The sequence below is a fragment of the Crassostrea angulata genome, chromosome 5 (assembly GCF_025612915.1).
Source record: "Crassostrea angulata isolate pt1a10 chromosome 5, ASM2561291v2, whole genome shotgun sequence".
Taxonomy (NCBI): Eukaryota; Metazoa; Mollusca; class Bivalvia; order Ostreida; family Ostreidae; genus Magallana; species Magallana angulata.
This window is the reverse complement of record NC_069115.1, coordinates 51,400,533-51,417,520: the sequence shown is the minus strand read 5'-3', so window position 1 is coordinate 51,417,520 and position 16,988 is coordinate 51,400,533. Positions and strand designations below refer to the sequence as shown.

General features: G+C 32.2%; 3 protein-coding genes across 6 annotated transcripts; 1 reads left to right on the top strand and 2 right to left on the bottom strand.

Annotated features, from left to right (window-relative positions):
* Positions 1-3: 3 nt before the first annotated feature.
* Positions 4-3,244, top strand: LOC128185850 (uncharacterized). 3 transcript variants are annotated; one of them, XM_052855518.1, is made up of 6 exons: positions 4-162; positions 355-443; positions 804-863; positions 1,289-1,351; positions 1,554-1,607; positions 2,004-3,244. In XM_052855518.1, exons 1-6 carry the CDS (start codon positions 134-136, stop codon positions 2,594-2,596), a joined length of 888 nt encoding a protein of 295 aa, XP_052711478.1. In that variant the 5' UTR covers positions 4-133; the 3' UTR covers positions 2,597-3,244. The 3 variants fall into 3 exon arrangements, with proteins under 3 accessions (XP_052711478.1, XP_052711479.1, XP_052711481.1); XM_052855519.1 differs by lacking the exon at positions 804-863 and having other exon boundaries at positions 355-440; XM_052855521.1 differs by lacking the exon at positions 355-443 and having other exon boundaries at positions 135-162.
* Positions 3,245-3,434: 190 nt separating this feature from the next.
* LOC128185849 (putative nuclease HARBI1) lies at positions 3,435-5,009 on the bottom strand. Its single transcript, XM_052855517.1, has 2 exons — positions 4,154-5,009; positions 3,435-4,037 (listed from the first exon to the last, which is right to left on the bottom strand). Exons 1-2 carry the CDS (start codon positions 4,992-4,994, stop codon positions 3,646-3,648), a joined length of 1,233 nt encoding a protein of 410 aa, XP_052711477.1. The 5' UTR covers positions 4,995-5,009; the 3' UTR covers positions 3,435-3,645.
* Positions 5,010-8,376: 3,367 nt separating this feature from the next.
* On the bottom strand, positions 8,377-12,834 carry LOC128185696 (tissue inhibitor of metalloproteinase-like). 2 transcript variants are annotated; one of them, XM_052855324.1, is made up of 5 exons: positions 12,756-12,834; positions 12,242-12,356; positions 11,949-12,043; positions 11,584-11,686; positions 8,377-8,625 (listed from the first exon to the last, which is right to left on the bottom strand). In XM_052855324.1, the coding sequence occupies exons 1-5, from the start codon at positions 12,759-12,761 to the stop codon at positions 8,504-8,506; spliced, it is 441 nt and encodes a 146-aa protein (XP_052711284.1). In that variant the 5' UTR covers positions 12,762-12,834; the 3' UTR covers positions 8,377-8,503. The 2 variants fall into 2 exon arrangements, with proteins under 2 accessions (XP_052711284.1, XP_052711283.1); XM_052855323.1 differs by lacking the exon at positions 8,377-8,625 and having other exon boundaries at positions 11,438-11,686.
* Positions 12,835-16,988: the final 4,154 nt, after the last annotated feature.

Genomic DNA, 16,988 nt, shown 5'->3' with positions numbered 1-16,988 from the left:
CGTATTTGATTTAAACACGAGTCACCACACTCGAGTCGGATTCCTAAATAAAACACCTCGAACACAACTCGCGTGTTGTCGAACTAGGTCACGAATCCACTCTCCAATTTGACAAGAGTTTACAATAACAAAGATGGCGGACGGCGCGGGAGAAAAAGTTAGGTGAGGCTGAGTAATTGTGTAAGATTTAGAAATAAGAAATTAATTTGATAGGTAATAATGAAATCTGTCTCAATCTATTATTGGGGCATCTAAAAAATATAAGTATTTTCGCTGTTTATCATTAAACTGATCGTATTGCCAAGCCATTGGTATTTTCAATGTATAAAATTGCATGTTATGTTTCATTGATAGTTATTGGCGGGAAATTACATTAGTGTATCCGGACGAGGAGATTACAGTTGTGTTACCGGCTCCAATCATAACTAGGCTACAAGAAGGTGGTAAGTGATGAAATGTATGCCATAATTATAATCACAATTCTGTAATAATCAATTAAGACAACTGTCAAAAACTCGAATAGTTTTGAAAAAAGTTTATATGAACATATTACTAATTATAAAAAATAATTTTAGTTCACATTAACCAGTATTAACAGTGTAAATTAATTGGCTATTTTGCTGTCACTTGTGCATGTACGAAATAAGCTATTTTTTAAATTTGATATTCAAATGATAGAGTGATAAAGGAGAACTACACTTTACATCTGTCAAAAAAACAAGTGTAGTTTCTTGTTGTTTGGTTCCTAATTCAATGCAGGAATTTAAGCTGCCTGAAGTAAATTGCTTTATTGACCTTTTCAGATATGAAATTGATGGCTGACATAAAGAAAAACATAAAAGAAACTGGAGTTCCTTTACCAGGTACCAGTCTATTTATTTATTATAAATGGATTATTGGCTATTGCATTTAACATGCATTTTATAATATTATGAAAGAAATGGAATCTTGTTTCAAAATCAAAACTGTAATTCAAGAATTGAAAAGCAAAGTGATATACTGGGTAGATACATATATATATGATTATTATCTGGTGTCGAGTGTATTTTTAAGGGGGTTTGCACATTTGTTACTTAATCATATCGTCATTGATAAATGTACAACCAAATTGTTAATCAATTACTTTTACCATTTGACATCAGAATGAGGCCTAAACCTTTAATGACTTAGCTGTGAAACATAAATGATCTAAAGCATCAAAAGAACAAATTAAAGGCAAAAGTTATCACTTAATTACAATTGATTACAAATACCAAATTACACTCAGAGTAAAATTATTATGTTTTAGCTGATTGTTCAGAGAAGATGTCAACACAGTCGATTGAAAATGTTGTGGATGACCTCGTTCATGGTAAGTTGAATATATATTTGATGTAGATATTTATTGTGATGTACTTTTATTAAAAACCTACAGAATCATCTGATCATTCCAGATAATTACTCACATGACAAAAAAAAGGAGAGCTACTGCAGATACATTGTACATGTTTTATAATGTTTGCTTTGTATAAAAAAAACCTTTTCAAAATGTATATGTTTATTCTGACTTTCAGCATGTCCTCAAACACCCATGCCAAGTCCTGAATCAGGTTCTGAACCAAGCACAAGTAAGATATGATATACAAAACATAAATCAAATACATAATATAATCCAATTAATTAAAAATATGATATTTACAGTACACAATACACAAAGTAAGAAAACTGGTTAATTTTTATTTTGTATCATATTTATCCTACATACATGTGCATCTGTAGATACTAGCTGTCATATATTTGTTGCTTGTTAAATTACAGTTAGATTCTTCATTTCTATTTATGAACTATGGGCAATGTCAAATGAAATTGTAAATTAAACAGGGTACATGTAATCATTACATTTATGGCTCATAATGTGACAGTCTTGTACATTCTAAACATTTTTAAAAAATCTGTTATTTTTGTGATTGCTTTATTATCCGGCAGTCTGATGATTTTTCCTATGAAAATATCTTATTTTGCAGGTAGTGAGAAAGAATTGCCAAAAGTGTGGAATAAGAAAGAGACTCAACTGTTATTTCATGCAAGGATGAAGTTGGAGAAGGAATTTTCCGAAGCAAGATCTCATAAAACACTTTGGGACAAAATAGCAAAGGAGTTGAAAAGTGCTGGGTGTTTAGTAACAGCCAGACAATGTGAAAATAAATACAAGTCACTGAAGAGAGAATACAGAGCAACAATTGACCACAATAGCAGAAGTGGAAATGATAGAAAATCATGTGCCTTTTTTGAGGAGTTCAGTGAATTATATGGAATGAAAGCAGGGTCAAGGCCTAAATTTACCATTGGTAGTTTCTCAGGTAGTGATAGATCTCAAATGCAGGAATCTTTTTCCAGCTCTGATGAACAGCTCCCCAGTTCAAAAGAGAAACACACTAGAAATAAGAAAGATGTTCAAAAAAGGAAGACAGATGGAGTCACAGAATGGCTTCAGCAATACGAAGAAAGGCAAGTTGAATTTCAGAGAAACAAGCTGGAAAAAATTAAAGAAATGCATGATGAGAAGATGCAAATGATGGGAAAGCTCTTGAATGCTCTAGAGAAGAAAAATAATTGAATAGAAGCTAGTTTATAAATTTCATGATAATTAAAATTAATCATAATTACATGTAATTTGTTATTCTGTTCCAGAAATTTGATTGACCTTCCGGAAGAAGTTAATTTGAGAATAGCATCATTTCTAGACAGAAAAAGTCAGATTTCCTTTGCAGGTGTGAGCAGATACTGCAGGTTCATTGTTTTCAGTATTGTTGAGGATTTTTGCATTTCTTGTAGTGCTCTTGGCAACAATGTTTGTTTTTTGAATTGTATGAAAAGTTTAAGAAAATTGTCTGTTATTGGGCATTATGATGAGAAAAAATGCCATTTGGAAGCACTAAGAATGCTTGCTGTATATGTTCAGGACTTCCATGCACTCAAATGTATTGAATTCTCTGGTGTTCAAATAGATTTTTCTATACTTCACCAAATTATTGTCAATGCAAAGTCACTAGAAATAATTTGTGCAAAGGCATCAACACCATTTACTTTACAGTTTGTTTCCTGTTTGTTGGCTGTGAAAAAAAATATGAAATTTATAGAAGCCTCCATTGATTGTAATGTTGAAGAGCAAAAGGAATGGGCTATTGTAATTAATAAATATGCAGGAAAAATATGTTTTGGACATGACATCATTGATTCTGTGCGATCATCCTTGTTGCACTATCCAAGATCATTTTACAGCATCCCAAATCCATCTGGCGAATATTGATCTCTATTTGCCTCCAAATAGGTGGAACTTAGCCATTGATATTTGCAGACTAACTGACACATCATATGAAACAGAATTGTTTTGTATATCTCAAATGACCCATATACATGTATTAAGATTTATATATATATATATATATATATATATATATATATATATATATATATATATATATGAAAAAAACAAGTTAATTGTTTGCATATTTTATTTTGAATTTCCCTTATTTTAGCAACAAAAATATTGTTACTACTAGTACTAGTAGTGTGTTTTGTATTGATACATATTAAAAACTGAAAAAAAATAAGGTTTTCTTTTTTACTTCTATTTATGACAGGCTTACGATTCATCATTGGATTTTAATGTTGCATGTAGCAATTATGAATACAGAGCACAAGAGCATTTCTTTTGTTAACACCCCGTGGATCATTTCTGTATACATTAGGATAATAATTCACTCTGTTCAAATGATTTGGATTTGGTTCCAAATAATCTTCTATATCATCTTTCTTCAGGACACACAAATTATGCAGAATACATGCTGATGTAATAAGATGGCAACAGTCTTCAATATTCATGCAATACAGCTCACGCAACCGACGGAAACGCCCTTTTAAATGACCTATTGTTCTCTCAACCGTTTGTCTGACTGATGACACCTTACGATTGTAAAGCTTTTGAGCATTTGATAGATTACCTACTGCTTTAAGCGGTGTCATCATGAAAGGTGAAAGAGGATATGCTGCATCTCCTGAAAAGAACCAAATCAATATCAATATTACATGTAATTGAACACAATATTGCAAAAACATGTAGGTATCCATTTTAAATAATTATGAAATACTGAGTGTAAAAAGTGTATTTTACCAATCAAATATTTGTCTGGTGCCAGATGAACACCACTGTCATGCTCCAAACAGTTAAAAATTGGAGAATTGCGGTACACTCTAGCGTCATGTACGCAGCCGGGCCACCCAACGTAAGTGTCTCTTATCATCATCTTGTCATCAACAACAAGTTGTAATTGAATAGAAGGATAACCTTTTCGGTTTATGTAATCCTTGTCACCATTTGGAAGAAATGATAGACCAATATGAGTTCCATCAATAAATCCAATACAATTTGGTAAACCACTAGACTCGTATATAACATTAGATATTTGTTCCTGAGCATCATGATCTGGCCAAACAATAAATTTTCGCAAAAGCTTATCACACAACGTCTTTGATGTTCTGCGAACACACCTGTGAACACTAAATGGACTAACTCCAAATAAGCATGCATCTTCTCGCATAGAGTCTTGGTTAGCCATGTACCACAAGAATACAAGGAGTTGTTTGTCAGGAGTTAAGGCAGGCTTACCCGTACTACGTTGTCTGTATTTAAGAGATGGTCCTAATTCAGTTAGAAGAATATTATATGTATCTCTCGACAAACGAAAATGTTTTTTAAATTCAATTTCATTCATTCTTGGTACTATTTCTTCTACGAATTTGTCAATTTTCGGCACATGATAGCCATCCTTTATTCTAGTGCGAAGGATAAGTGAAAAAAACAACAAATCGTCGGAGATTTCCGTATCGAATTCCTCTTTTTCCTCGCTTTCAAAAAAATCGTCAATAAAAAAAAACAAAACAGCATCCATCTTAACACTCGAGTCCTGTTCTTGACGTTTGATTGAAAAGAGGTCGTGTTTGTTTGTGCGCATGCTTGATATTAACCCGAATCGACACTAGTGCTATCAAATCAAATACACCCAGGGAGTTCTTAGTATAGACTGGATTTTTCTTGTTCCAAAAATAGATCCTATGTCGAAATAGGTACCCTATTTTGAGGCAAAGTTACAACAATAATTTGCAAAATTTAAACTTTTTCTCAACAAATGGTTGTAAAGAGGGTAGTAATAAACACTATCCATATTTTTTGCAGATATTAAAATCTTCAAAATAAGTCTGTAGCTGCGCATTTCGACAGCATTTCTAATAATTATTCTTGTATGCATTATTTACATAAAAACAACTTGTAGAACCTCTTATTCATTGCTTTCTTTTCTGTTGCCAACAAAATTGGTCATCTTCGAGAACAAACAAGCCAGTCCAAAATATGTTTACATTCCTATTCTCAAATGTACAAGATGGCCGCACATCCTCCTAAACTGCTTATGTGTATTAAACTATAGAACGAAGAAAGGGCAAAAATGATAATTTATGTATATTTGCATAATGAAAGATGTTCAAATCAAATGAGAGTTTTATTCATCTTGGTCATCGCTCTACCTCTGGCTTTCGTAGCTTTAGTTGATTTAAAAGAATTACTTATTATGGACAGTATAAGCAGTATATTAAAACTATTTGAGCTTAAATTAATTGCATTTATTATGTTAAGTATTTTTTAAAGACTTGTATGATCTAGATGGACGAAAAATTTGAATGAAGGAGAAACACAAAGGAGTTGCACAATTATGTATTGAATAGTGTACGATTTGGTGTATTACCGTATGGTAATAAACAAATTATTTTATGAGTTTTGTTTATAATGTATCATGACCCAAAATACTTTAGTCTGACCTCACAAGGGGCATAATTCAAACTACATTTAGCAGAGTATAAATCAACATGAACACGGATTTTTACTATGTTATTATCACGAAGCCGATAACTGGTACAGTAAATCGTAAAAGCTCGGCAAATTCGAGGCGTGCTTAAAGCACAAAACAAGATGTTTTGGGTTCTAAAGTTTTATCCAAAAAGTTTTTTCGCTGTCAAAAGTCTGATTAAAATTAAAAGGTGGTAAAATGTTAAAACTGCTTATTGTCTTATAGGCTGTTACACAGTGAAAGTTTTTTAATAACACAGATGAATCACAAAAATCACTAAACTTTTTTCTGTTTATTTTAATTAAGAATGTTTAAACTGACAAGAAAAGTATTATTTTCTTTAAACGTAGGATTCCTGATACTGGATTGCTTGATTTTGTTTAAAAGTGTTATTAGCCCAATCTTGTTATGGTTGTGATATGTGGGACTACGAAATACGTATAATTATTTCAGAAAAGTTATTTTTAGAACTATTACATATTTAAATATCCGTCAATATGTTATCAAGGTAAGAATAATAACCTATTCGGCTAAACTTTTATTGGAAGATGATTGTAAACTCAAATATGTAATGTATTGATTTATATTTCCTTTTCGCTGATAATTCTTAAGCTATTTTGATCACTTCTTTACGGCGTCTGTCTTTTTGTCCATATGTACATGTATGTTTTACATTTTAATCCTCCTCTCTAGAACCACGAAGCCGATCTCAAAAAATCATTTGGCCAGATAATTTGTAGCTTGTGCGGAAGTATTCTCAGTTAGTGTAGACTCAAGTTTGTTAAATCATAATCCCAGAAGACATAGTAGAGCCACAGTGGGGTAAAAAATTTACATAGGAAAAAAAGAGAATAATTGATATGAATTGATTGAAAGATGTGGGATATATACAAAACTAACGTGGACTTTATGAACGTAGAATACGCCTGTGTTTTATGTTGATATAACGTGTTTCTTCTGAAATATTAATGGCGGTCTTCATGTCTTGTATATTGCAAATCTAGAATAAATAAAATTAACAATGCGGTCGTTACTTAAACTAATGATGATTAATGTTTTATTTCAATAAACTATCTGTTTATCTTTTAAGTTATAACTATGAAATTGATATTGCTAACATGCATATTTTTATTTATTTAATATGTCAATAATGATATCTGTTAGTACTCATTCTTTTCAGCACTAATTTATTAATAAACAATTAATATGACGTGTTTCTCTTTATGAATACTGCACCGGTCACCGTTTTAAACAGATATTTTATCATTTTTATACCCCCGCTCCGAAGGAGAGGGGGTATACTGTTTTACCCTTGTCTGTCCGTCCGTCCGTCCGTCCGTCTGTCTGTCTGTCCGTCCGTAACAAAAATTTCTGTCGCATTTATCTCAGCAACTATTTATCGCAGATGCTTGAAATTTTAACACAGTATTTGTATAGACATGACATATCGTGGGATATATTTTTGTACCAATCGGACGCAAACTTCCTATTAAATGAGGACTTTGCTTATTTTTTAACCAAAATTTTCGAACAAATTTTCGTCAAAGAATTCTCAGCAACTGTTTTTCGCAGATGCTTAAAATTTTAACACAGTATTTGTATAGGCATGCCATATCGTAGGATGTATTTTTGTACCAATCAGACGTCAACTTATTGTTTAATGACGACTTTTTTATTTTTAGCAAAAATTTTCGAACAAATTTTTGTCAAAGAATTCTCAGCAACTCTTTATCGCAGATGCTTGAAATTTTTACACAGTATTTGTATAGGCATGCCATATCGTGGGATATATGTTTGTACCAATCGGACGTCAACTTCCTGTTAAATGACGACTTTGTTTATTTTCAGCAAATATTTTCAAACAAATTTTTGCCAAAGTATTCTCAGCAACTGTTTATCGCAGATGCTTGAAATTTTTACACAGTATTTGTATAGGCATGCTATATAGTGGGATGTATTTTTGTACCTATCGGACGTCAACTTCCTGTTTAATGAGAACTTTGTTTATTTTTAGCCAAAATTTTCAAACAAATTCCCGTCAAAGATTTCTCAGCAACTATTTATCGCAAATGCTTGAAATTTTAACACACTATTTCTATAGGCATGCCATTTTGTGGGATATATTTTTGTACAAATCGGATGTCAACTTCCTATTAAATGAGTACTTTGTTTATTTTAGCCAAAATTTTCAAACAAATTTTCCTCAAAGATTTCTCAGCAACTGTTTATCGCAGATGCTTGAAATTTTAACACACTATTTGTATAGGCATTCCATATTGTGGGATATATTTCTGTACCAATCGGATGCCAGCTTTCTGTTTAATGTCGACTTTCCTTATTTTGCATATTCACATCAGTGCGGGGGTATCACTAGTGAGCATTGGCTCACAGATATCTTGTTTGAACTGTAAGCAAGCAATGGGTTCCAAGAAAGAATGTAATTATATGTTAAAAGAATCTCGTTACGAAGATGAAATCAAAACAGACAAAAAAACTGCTGATGGTGGATCATTTATATCCTTAATTTTTATTACAGTTCTGACATAACAATATTTATGACAAGTTGTTCATTTAGAAGCAGCTGTTTCGCCTGAACATGTTTACTGACCCCAGGCAGTCGATCAGGCGAGAGACTGTAGCGTAGCAAACGTGTCATATACAAAGCCCAACATTTTTGGACATACCGGGCCCCTAGACATCATAGAACACGTCGAAATCCGTAATCCTGAATCCCCTTTAAAGCCTTTAAATTATAAAAATAAATATTAAATAAACATATTAAAAAATTAACAAATGCATCTATTTGTCCTGCTTTGAAAATAAGAGGCCATAAGTCCTTGAGGGTCACCTGAGGCATATATCCCTCTGACATGTCTGAGAGTATCATGTTCGCATTTTAAGCTTCATTTTGAAGTCTAAATCCTAATTTGAGACTCCTCGGACTGTCTCACTGCTTTTATTTGATGTTTGAAAAATGTTCATTCATGAAGAAGGAGTTTGGGGTTCAAGAGTCGGAGGAATCTCTATACCTTGGCTTCAGGAGCCAACAGTTTTGGTAATACATGTAAGAGCCTGCAGGCCTGTAATGGTCAATCTTTTAATATATTCAGTTTCATTTATCATGCACAAAAATGCATACAGCTTTAAGATTTCTACAAGAATACAATGTACAGGATATTAAAGTAGATTTCCTATAATAGAACATATATTTAATTCAATATTGTCAAGTGACAATTTATCATATAGTTTTCAAGATGAAGTTGTTATTGTATGACACACAGCAACTAACCTAGGTAAAAATACATGTTCAGTATATGACCATATTTATCCCCCTCCCCTCCCCCCAAACATAAAAGCCTCATGGCCTGTGCAGTGAATTTCACAATTTAACATCAGGACATTATGAGCATAATAATAATGCACGACTTTATCTCTCATGATTGTGAAAGTACAAATAAAATTATATTAGATTAATACATTTTCACTATTCGGCCATATTGGCCACGCCCTAGGGCCTGAACGCCTTATATAGGTAGAAAACTTCATGGACATTATATCATTCTCAAATATGTATCGAAGTAGAGAAGAAGATTGTTTAAGATTGAATGTTTTTTTATTGCCATGTTGGCCATGCCCTAGGGCCTGAACTGAAACCCTGAACCAGGGGCTATGGATTTCACAGTTTAGGTAGAGGACTTTGTGGACATCATAACCATGCAGTGATTTTTTCACACACATGTAAGGGAGTAGAGAAGAATTCATGTATTTAAGATCTATAACATTTTCACTTTATGGCTATATTGGCCCCGACCTAGGAATTGTATCCCTGACCCAGGTGTCATGAAGTTCACACTTTAAGTAGAGAATTTCATAGAAAATATAATCATGCATTTATTTTTTTTCAAATATGTAAGGGCGTAAATGAGAACATTTTTTAAGATTAAAAGGGGCATGGTCACGATTTTGGTTAGATTCGATTTTCTGTTTTTATTGTTAACAATGCTTTAGGGACGCTTTTCTAATGATCAAATGAAATCTGGGAGTCAGTCGTAGTATAAGCAAGATAGAGCTCATAAGTCGTTGTAATGTAAACAAGGCTAGTGCCCTGATTTTGTTTACAAAGGTTCAATATACCAATTAAAAATCTTTTTCAAGATAATTTTTCTACGTCTTATTCATCACACGCATAAATGAACAGTTCCTAACATATAACACATCCGTTTAAGGTCTTAAACTGAAATTTTACTTCAACATTCAAAATGTAAACAAATGCTTTGTTTGTAAGCTATGTTTGCTTATACCTCTTCGAGTGCCACTTAAATTCTGGTGGCCTATTTAAAATGCCTGTTTTTTTATGATCAGAATCTTTTAATACATGTATACCAATTGGCCATATTTGTCCTGCCTTAGGGGCTGAGCCCCTGTCCCAGGGGGAAATTAAATTCACAATCTAGGTATACCCTGTCCCGAGTTTTTGCTTTTATTGCTTCCACCACTTTTTGTTTGATATTTCAATAATAGTAAATACCTTTGTGTTCAAACTACGTTCATCCACTAGTATGAAAAATGTCCAGATTATCTGTTTTGAAACGCCCCCTCTACCGCTTCAGGTTTCAATACACATCCAAAAATTGAAAGTCTACCGTTGTAGATTTTGCATTGCATCAGCCCGGATGATAATGTTAAAAAATTGTACGAGTATTCCGAGTGTATTCTGAATGGAGAAAAGATGTTAACATTTCCAATTACAAATCCACGTAAGAAAATTGTTTTCGTTGCTGTGAGATTTTATGAGTGAAAAGGGATAATTGTTCAATGAAGATATCACAGGTATGTGTATTTTTATTAAAAATCATCAAAAATTGATGGAAGCAATAACTTGGAACAGACTATAGAGGGCCTCATTTACATCATAACCATGCATTTGGGTTTTCTCATTTGTTTTCTTATATATATATATATATATAGAGAGAGAGAGAGAGAGAGAGAGAGAGAGAGAGAGAGAGAGAGAGAGGCCTTTTAAGATTTAATACATTTGTACTACATGATCATATTGACCCCAACCCTCTGGCCTGAACCCCTGATCTTGTGGCCATGAATTTCATAATTATTGTAGACAGCTTCATGGATATCAATATCATGCTTTGAGTCTTTTTCCCACATGTGTGGGAATAGAGAAGAATATTTTTTGAAAATTTGGCATTTTTTTCATATTTGGCATTAAATATGGTTCCTTAAGGTGGTAGAGCCATGAATATCACAATTTTGATTGGTCAAACCAAACCAGAGATACTTCACACCAAAAAATGTAAAAACTGGCCGTGAAACAGTAAAAATACAAAATTGTTGACGGACGACGCACGGCGACGGACGAAGACCAATGCAATAGGTTACTTAGGTGACTCAGATGACCTAAAAAGTTATGATTTTAAGGAACTTATTTCTTTTTAAAATCTGATCTTCTGTTTTGTTTTCAAATGCCAAAGAGGGCTGGTTGGTCCTGGCCATTTTTAGGTTACAGCTGTATAAGTACCTTCTTTAGACGAATTGTTTGTTTAAAGATGTATAAAAATGTTCAAATTGTTTCTTTTCTTACTAATAATAGTTACATAATGTAATAAAAGATTTAGGCAAAATTTTAAGTAATTTGTTGACCACCCGGTCTCCTTTATTGATTCGAACACCCTTAAATTGAGCTCACCATTCAATATGTACACCTGGCCGACTTCTAGATATACCCCACACAGAGAGTCTGCTGACCGCGTTGTTATTCTTGTTACTGGCGTTCCGATTTCAATACCATCCTGAAATTCGTTATTGTAAATTGCATGTATAACAAATAACTCAGACACAGATACAACTTCTCTCTATATGAAAAATAAAATCTTTAGAAGAATTCACATAGGTCTATTGATTGTCAAATAAGAAAAATGTTTGCCTGCTATGTATGATCAAATTAAAGTAATATATATTGTAGTTGTAATTATATGAAGATTTTCTTTAAGGATAGAAATCACAAAAGCAGTGATCTATCAATGAGTTGAGGGATTTAGACGTGTAAACGACCTGCTTCAGAACTCTGAGCACTTCTACATCATAGTATGTATTTCCATTACGATAATTTTGGGTTGCGTCCTTGTAAATAACTCTGCCAACAAGCACTGCAAAGAAAGAAGTCAATCAATTTTTTGATCTATCTGTATTTCCTGGAGGTTTCAGAGGGTCATCCATCTGATTTTGCTTGACTTTTTAATGAGGTAAGACCCAAATTTCTCGAGAAAAAAAAGTACGTGCAATGGTAAAAATATTGAAAAAAAATATTTCACATACACGGTTAATATACCAACTGCAATACTCACCGAAGTCGGAACTTTTGTAGCTACCGTGTAAGGTTACGGGCATACAGGTACATCCGCTAACACTTCGTAATGTCAGTAAAACCAAAGACATCGAAAGACATGCCACAAAAATGGACTGAAAGTAACAACGACCAATGAAAATTCATCTTAGAAAAAAACAACAAATTGTGTTATACTTTCATGTTAAATACTGAAATCTGATTGGTTAAGACGCAGTTCATAATCCGTTCTATTACCCTCAGCGTTAGCAATACACTTAGCAACGGGTAACATTAAAAATTGTTACATGCGCGAAAATTATGCGCGTACGGTTCGCTGTAGAATTCACGTTCTTCCTATATAAAAGCAGTAAAATTTTCTTTAAAAATTAAGACATTCAGTATAACAAAATAAATAGTGCCTGTTTGGGAGGATAACAGTTGACACTTCGCGCGGTTTTCTCGGGGTGTCAATTTCAACTGTTACCCTCCCAAACAGGCACTATTTATATAATGTGTCTCTATTTTTCTCTTACCTTCATTTTAAATCCTCTATCCCTCAATGCTAATAAGTAAATAGAATGGAGCTAACAACTCGGCAACAATCACTTTTATACTAAATTAGATGAAATAAATTAATTGTAAATAATTAGTGTAACATGTGTTAACATGTGTAAGTAACGTGCATTTAGAGAGATTAATTAACAATAATTGAGTTCCAATTAATTAGATTTTATTAACTACATAAATGTATGGAAGTGAATTTTGACTCACGTTTGACCTCAACTTTAAAACGACGAACCTTACTGGTCTAGTATCGTGAAAGACCAATTCATCAAATAGAAGCACGGGCATTGTATCATACCCCATTTCAACTTCAGTGGCAAGGCAAAAGTTGCTTTCCATCAATCAACTTACGTTATGAATCACAAGTGACATAAGTTTAAATTGTCTTCAATGCTTCAAAAAATTAGTTTATATTTCATTATAAAATCAAGCTGGCAACTTTCAAAATGTTGCTTCTGTGAACTTTAAACATTTCCCAACATGGTTCTTTGAAGAAGAAAAAACTTAGTTTGAGTACATTAATAACGGTTCTATCGAGTATCAACATTACTTTGGATAAGATTGTTTAGTTTTAAAAATATAACCAAAAACAAAAATGCAACGACAATTCAAGAATCGTTGAAGTAGCATATCTTGAAATATAATTATAAATATAGTTTACATAACTTTCAATTCAAACTTTGTCCTACGTATATATGAGATTTATTATTTTTTAAATAATAAATCACATTACAATATTAATACTAACTAGACTTTGACCCGTGCTTGCACGGGTGGACATTGCATATCGGACATTTACGAAATAGGTACATCGACACACCTCATTATTGACATTTACATTACAAACTATAAGCCTACAATAATGCTATTAATTTCAATAAACTTTCCTTAGTTTGAATAATCTAACTGTGTCACGGGAAAGGCTCTCACCACAGTTAGAATGCCTCCCTTACACCCGTTATGTAGCAGAAAATTGTAGAATTGCTCCGGAACGTTTTTTGAGAAAGTTAATGAAGTTGCCTTGAAAGTAACAGTCAAATTCATCACAACAAACCTTTTTGAGACTGCAAATCCTTTCAACTAAAAATTTTAATCCATAGAATGGAAGAATTCAAAACCTTTTCACCAACGTACACGTATTTTCTTTGTAAAACTGGGTCCGTAGGACATTATTCATTTTTACGATAAAACATATTTTATCTTCACTCTCCTAACAAATATAATGTAATTTTTTGCATGTAATCAAATATTTTTGTCATCACAAAGACAAAAGTAATTACTTAGTTGAAATGTATATATTTTTTTTATACTTTCTCTCATAAGAATCATTAATATATGTGAACAGAATCTATAGCAAAAGTCCAATGAAAGTTTACCCGTATTTGTATTATCATTTCTGAGTTTATTCATTGTGGAAACAAAGTTTAATTAAAGATCCCGTTAGCGTGAATGTAATGCGCAAGCGCAAGATTGTAAAATCCAAAAACTCCAGGTGATTTCCGGGATTTTTTGAGGAATTTTTTTTTTATTATTAATTAGCGAAGCTTAAGTGAGAAATAATAAAAGCAAATTGGTAATCTTCAAGTACCAATGATGTTTGAAATATATATAAAAAACACACAGTAATCTTCCGATTTCTCGGTATTATAGACCAAACATTCGAGTCTTTTATTTTAATATAGTAGTATAGATTAGATAAGATATATACATGCAGCATATATTTGTAATACTTTTATATTAAACCACCCAGGTAGAAAATATAGGTTTACCTGGCTTACGTTAATTTTAATCATCCTTAGATTATATGGTCCTAATATGGTTAGTCCAAAGATGTTTTATTTAAGTTTGTGTGGTGTTGCTTTATTGGTCTATGGATTTCCTTCCAGATATTCATTGTGTTATACGACTTTCTGTACATTGACTCAACAGAGACAAGACTACAAAGACATTTAACAGTGTGACTTATCATTATCTTATGTAGGATATCCATTTATCTATTTATTTATACCAGCATCTGTTACAACAATGTTAAACTGGTGTTCCAGTTAGTGTCCAGAATTCTAATTAGTGTTTGTGGTCTATGTGCATGTTTAACCAGCAGTGTGACATATTTCATTTCAATTTATTCAGGGAAATATATCACAGGATGCCATGATTACACATATAAAATACATTAAAACACCCATACATTATCAAAAAACTATGCAAGTTCATAAGAATCAATTTGTTCAATATTGTTATTATACAGATTACATGACATACATGTCATACAAATTGATAATTATTGCCCATTAAAGCCTTGTTAAAAAGCTTACTTCCAATGGGGTCCTCATATAACTATTAAGTTAATAATAATAAAAGTGCACTATATAAAGAGAAATTGTACCTAAGACATAAACATTCAGATGTGATTCATTTCAGATTTATTTTGAATCAATACCTATACGTATATTTGTATTTATCTCTGTAAGTTTACATTTTTCTTCACATTGCAGTTCATTATACGTTTGTGTGTTACATGACTTGTATTTGGATCTGATAAAAATGTAATTCCAGGTCAAACACTTGTATTTAAATATAATTCTAAAAATCAAATTTACTTTTTTTATTATATAACTGCCATCAGCAAAGTAGAATGTTTTATTACAATTTTTTATTACTTATACTTAACTGCCATAAGCAAAGTACAATGTTTTCTTACATCGAATCATCAAAGCATTGATTAAAACTAATTATGTTTGTCTTGTTCAGAAATGACCGTTTCAATTTTGTTAAAGCGGTATGGGACATCTCTATATTAATTATGACGTACTTCCTATCGAAAAAAAACAATTAAAACAAGAATAATTTATATAAGTTTAATTACAAATGTAATTTTGTTGTCGTATTTGTTAACAAGCAGCGTAACGCAAAAGGTAGAGCGTTAATTACGATATCTTCAAATCTTGCTGATGCTATTATGATATTTACCTTTCCAAATTTTTCACATTTTGTGGTCAAATATTGTAAAATCTGAAAATTCTACACAAGTGAAAATATATTGATTTTATTGTACTTTTTATCCACATTGATGCACTTTGTCCAACAAAGTTTGACAACTCTTCAGTACTGAAATTTGTTAAGGTTACGTGACAATTGGTTACGGTCCAGGTAAATAAATCATTATAAATTTTTTAAGTTTTAAGAAAATAAATTTTAAAAAAAACACTCTCCGTTAGACACACGGTTTCGGTGCAAAAGATGCATCCGATTTCTTTTAATATAAAAATGGATATTTCAAATATTTTATATAAATAAATCTTAGGCATACTCTGTAAAGCTGTATTGAGTATACGCTGTTTAGGGCAATGATGTAAGCGTTTGAGTGCATTCTATGTGCTATATAAAGTTAATTTATACGAAAATCATCGTATCTTAAGTTCCATTAAACATTTTAGTCCAATTATTCTGACGTCTTCGGCAATAACTTTTAGTTTTTAAAAGTAAGTGAAACAAAGTTCTACTTAAATTTTCTTTCGTATGTTGTAAGGGTGTTATTATAAAGCCATTTTTTATTGCCAACTTTAAAAACTAAATAGAAACAATTGTTGGATAAAGTCATGATAATTATTATTTATTTTATGCATTATATTATGACCAGATTGCTCAGTACTACTGGACTGCGAGACGACATGTCATAATATACTAGTAGATAACTGAGTACCACCCACTGTACGGGTCCTTCTCCAGCTGAAAGGACTAGCTCAGCAATAATCATTATATTGACAATGATGCTGATATGCATAATTTCTACAGTTTTATAATTCATAAAGCTTTGACTATGGCTCAAAATGATCGTCTTGTCTTAATTAATTTCACATTTTCACTGCGTCTCCGAATTATCGTAAGACAGTATGGTCAATTATAACCTTGCAGGACAAGTGTCGCCTGAAAAAAAGAACACGTTACACGGGTCCTGCCGTCTAACGCCTTGAGCCGTTTAAATACTTAAGTAGGTAATAATTAGGAAAATCTTGCCTATACGCAGATATGCGGCCATCTTTTACATGTAAAGATTTCTTGAAATGGCTTTTCTCTGCCCGAAACTGACCTAAACTGTTATTAAAGGATAAAAAGGCAATAAATGCGAGATTCTACAGAATGATGTACACGATGACCGCACATTCCCGTTAAGATTCTTAAGTTGTCACAAGCATTAGGCA

Excerpts from the sequence above, each read along its gene's own strand:
- LOC128185850 (XM_052855518.1), top strand. The coding sequence starts at position 134 with ATGGCGGACGGCGCGGGAGAAAAAGTTAG. Across the intron at positions 864-1,288 it reads AACTGGAGTTCCTTTACCAG|CTGATTGTTCAGAGAAGATG; the intron begins GTACCAGTCTAT and ends ATTATGTTTTAG. Across the intron at positions 1,352-1,553 it reads TGTGGATGACCTCGTTCATG|CATGTCCTCAAACACCCATG; the intron begins GTAAGTTGAATA and ends TCTGACTTTCAG.
- LOC128185696 (XM_052855323.1), bottom strand. Across the intron at positions 12,044-12,241 it reads CTACAAAAGTTCCGACTTCG|TGCTTGTTGGCAGAGTTATT; the intron begins GTGAGTATTGCA and ends CTTTCTTTGCAG. Across the intron at positions 11,687-11,948 it reads TGCTCAGAGTTCTGAAGCAG|GATGGTATTGAAATCGGAAC; the intron begins GTCGTTTACACG and ends AACGAATTTCAG.
- LOC128185849 (XM_052855517.1), bottom strand. The coding sequence starts at position 4,994 with ATGCGCACAAACAAACACGACCTCTTTTCAATCAAACGTCAAGAACAG. Across the intron at positions 4,038-4,153 it reads ACCAGACAAATATTTGATTG|GAGATGCAGCATATCCTCTT; the intron begins GTAAAATACACT and ends GGTTCTTTTCAG.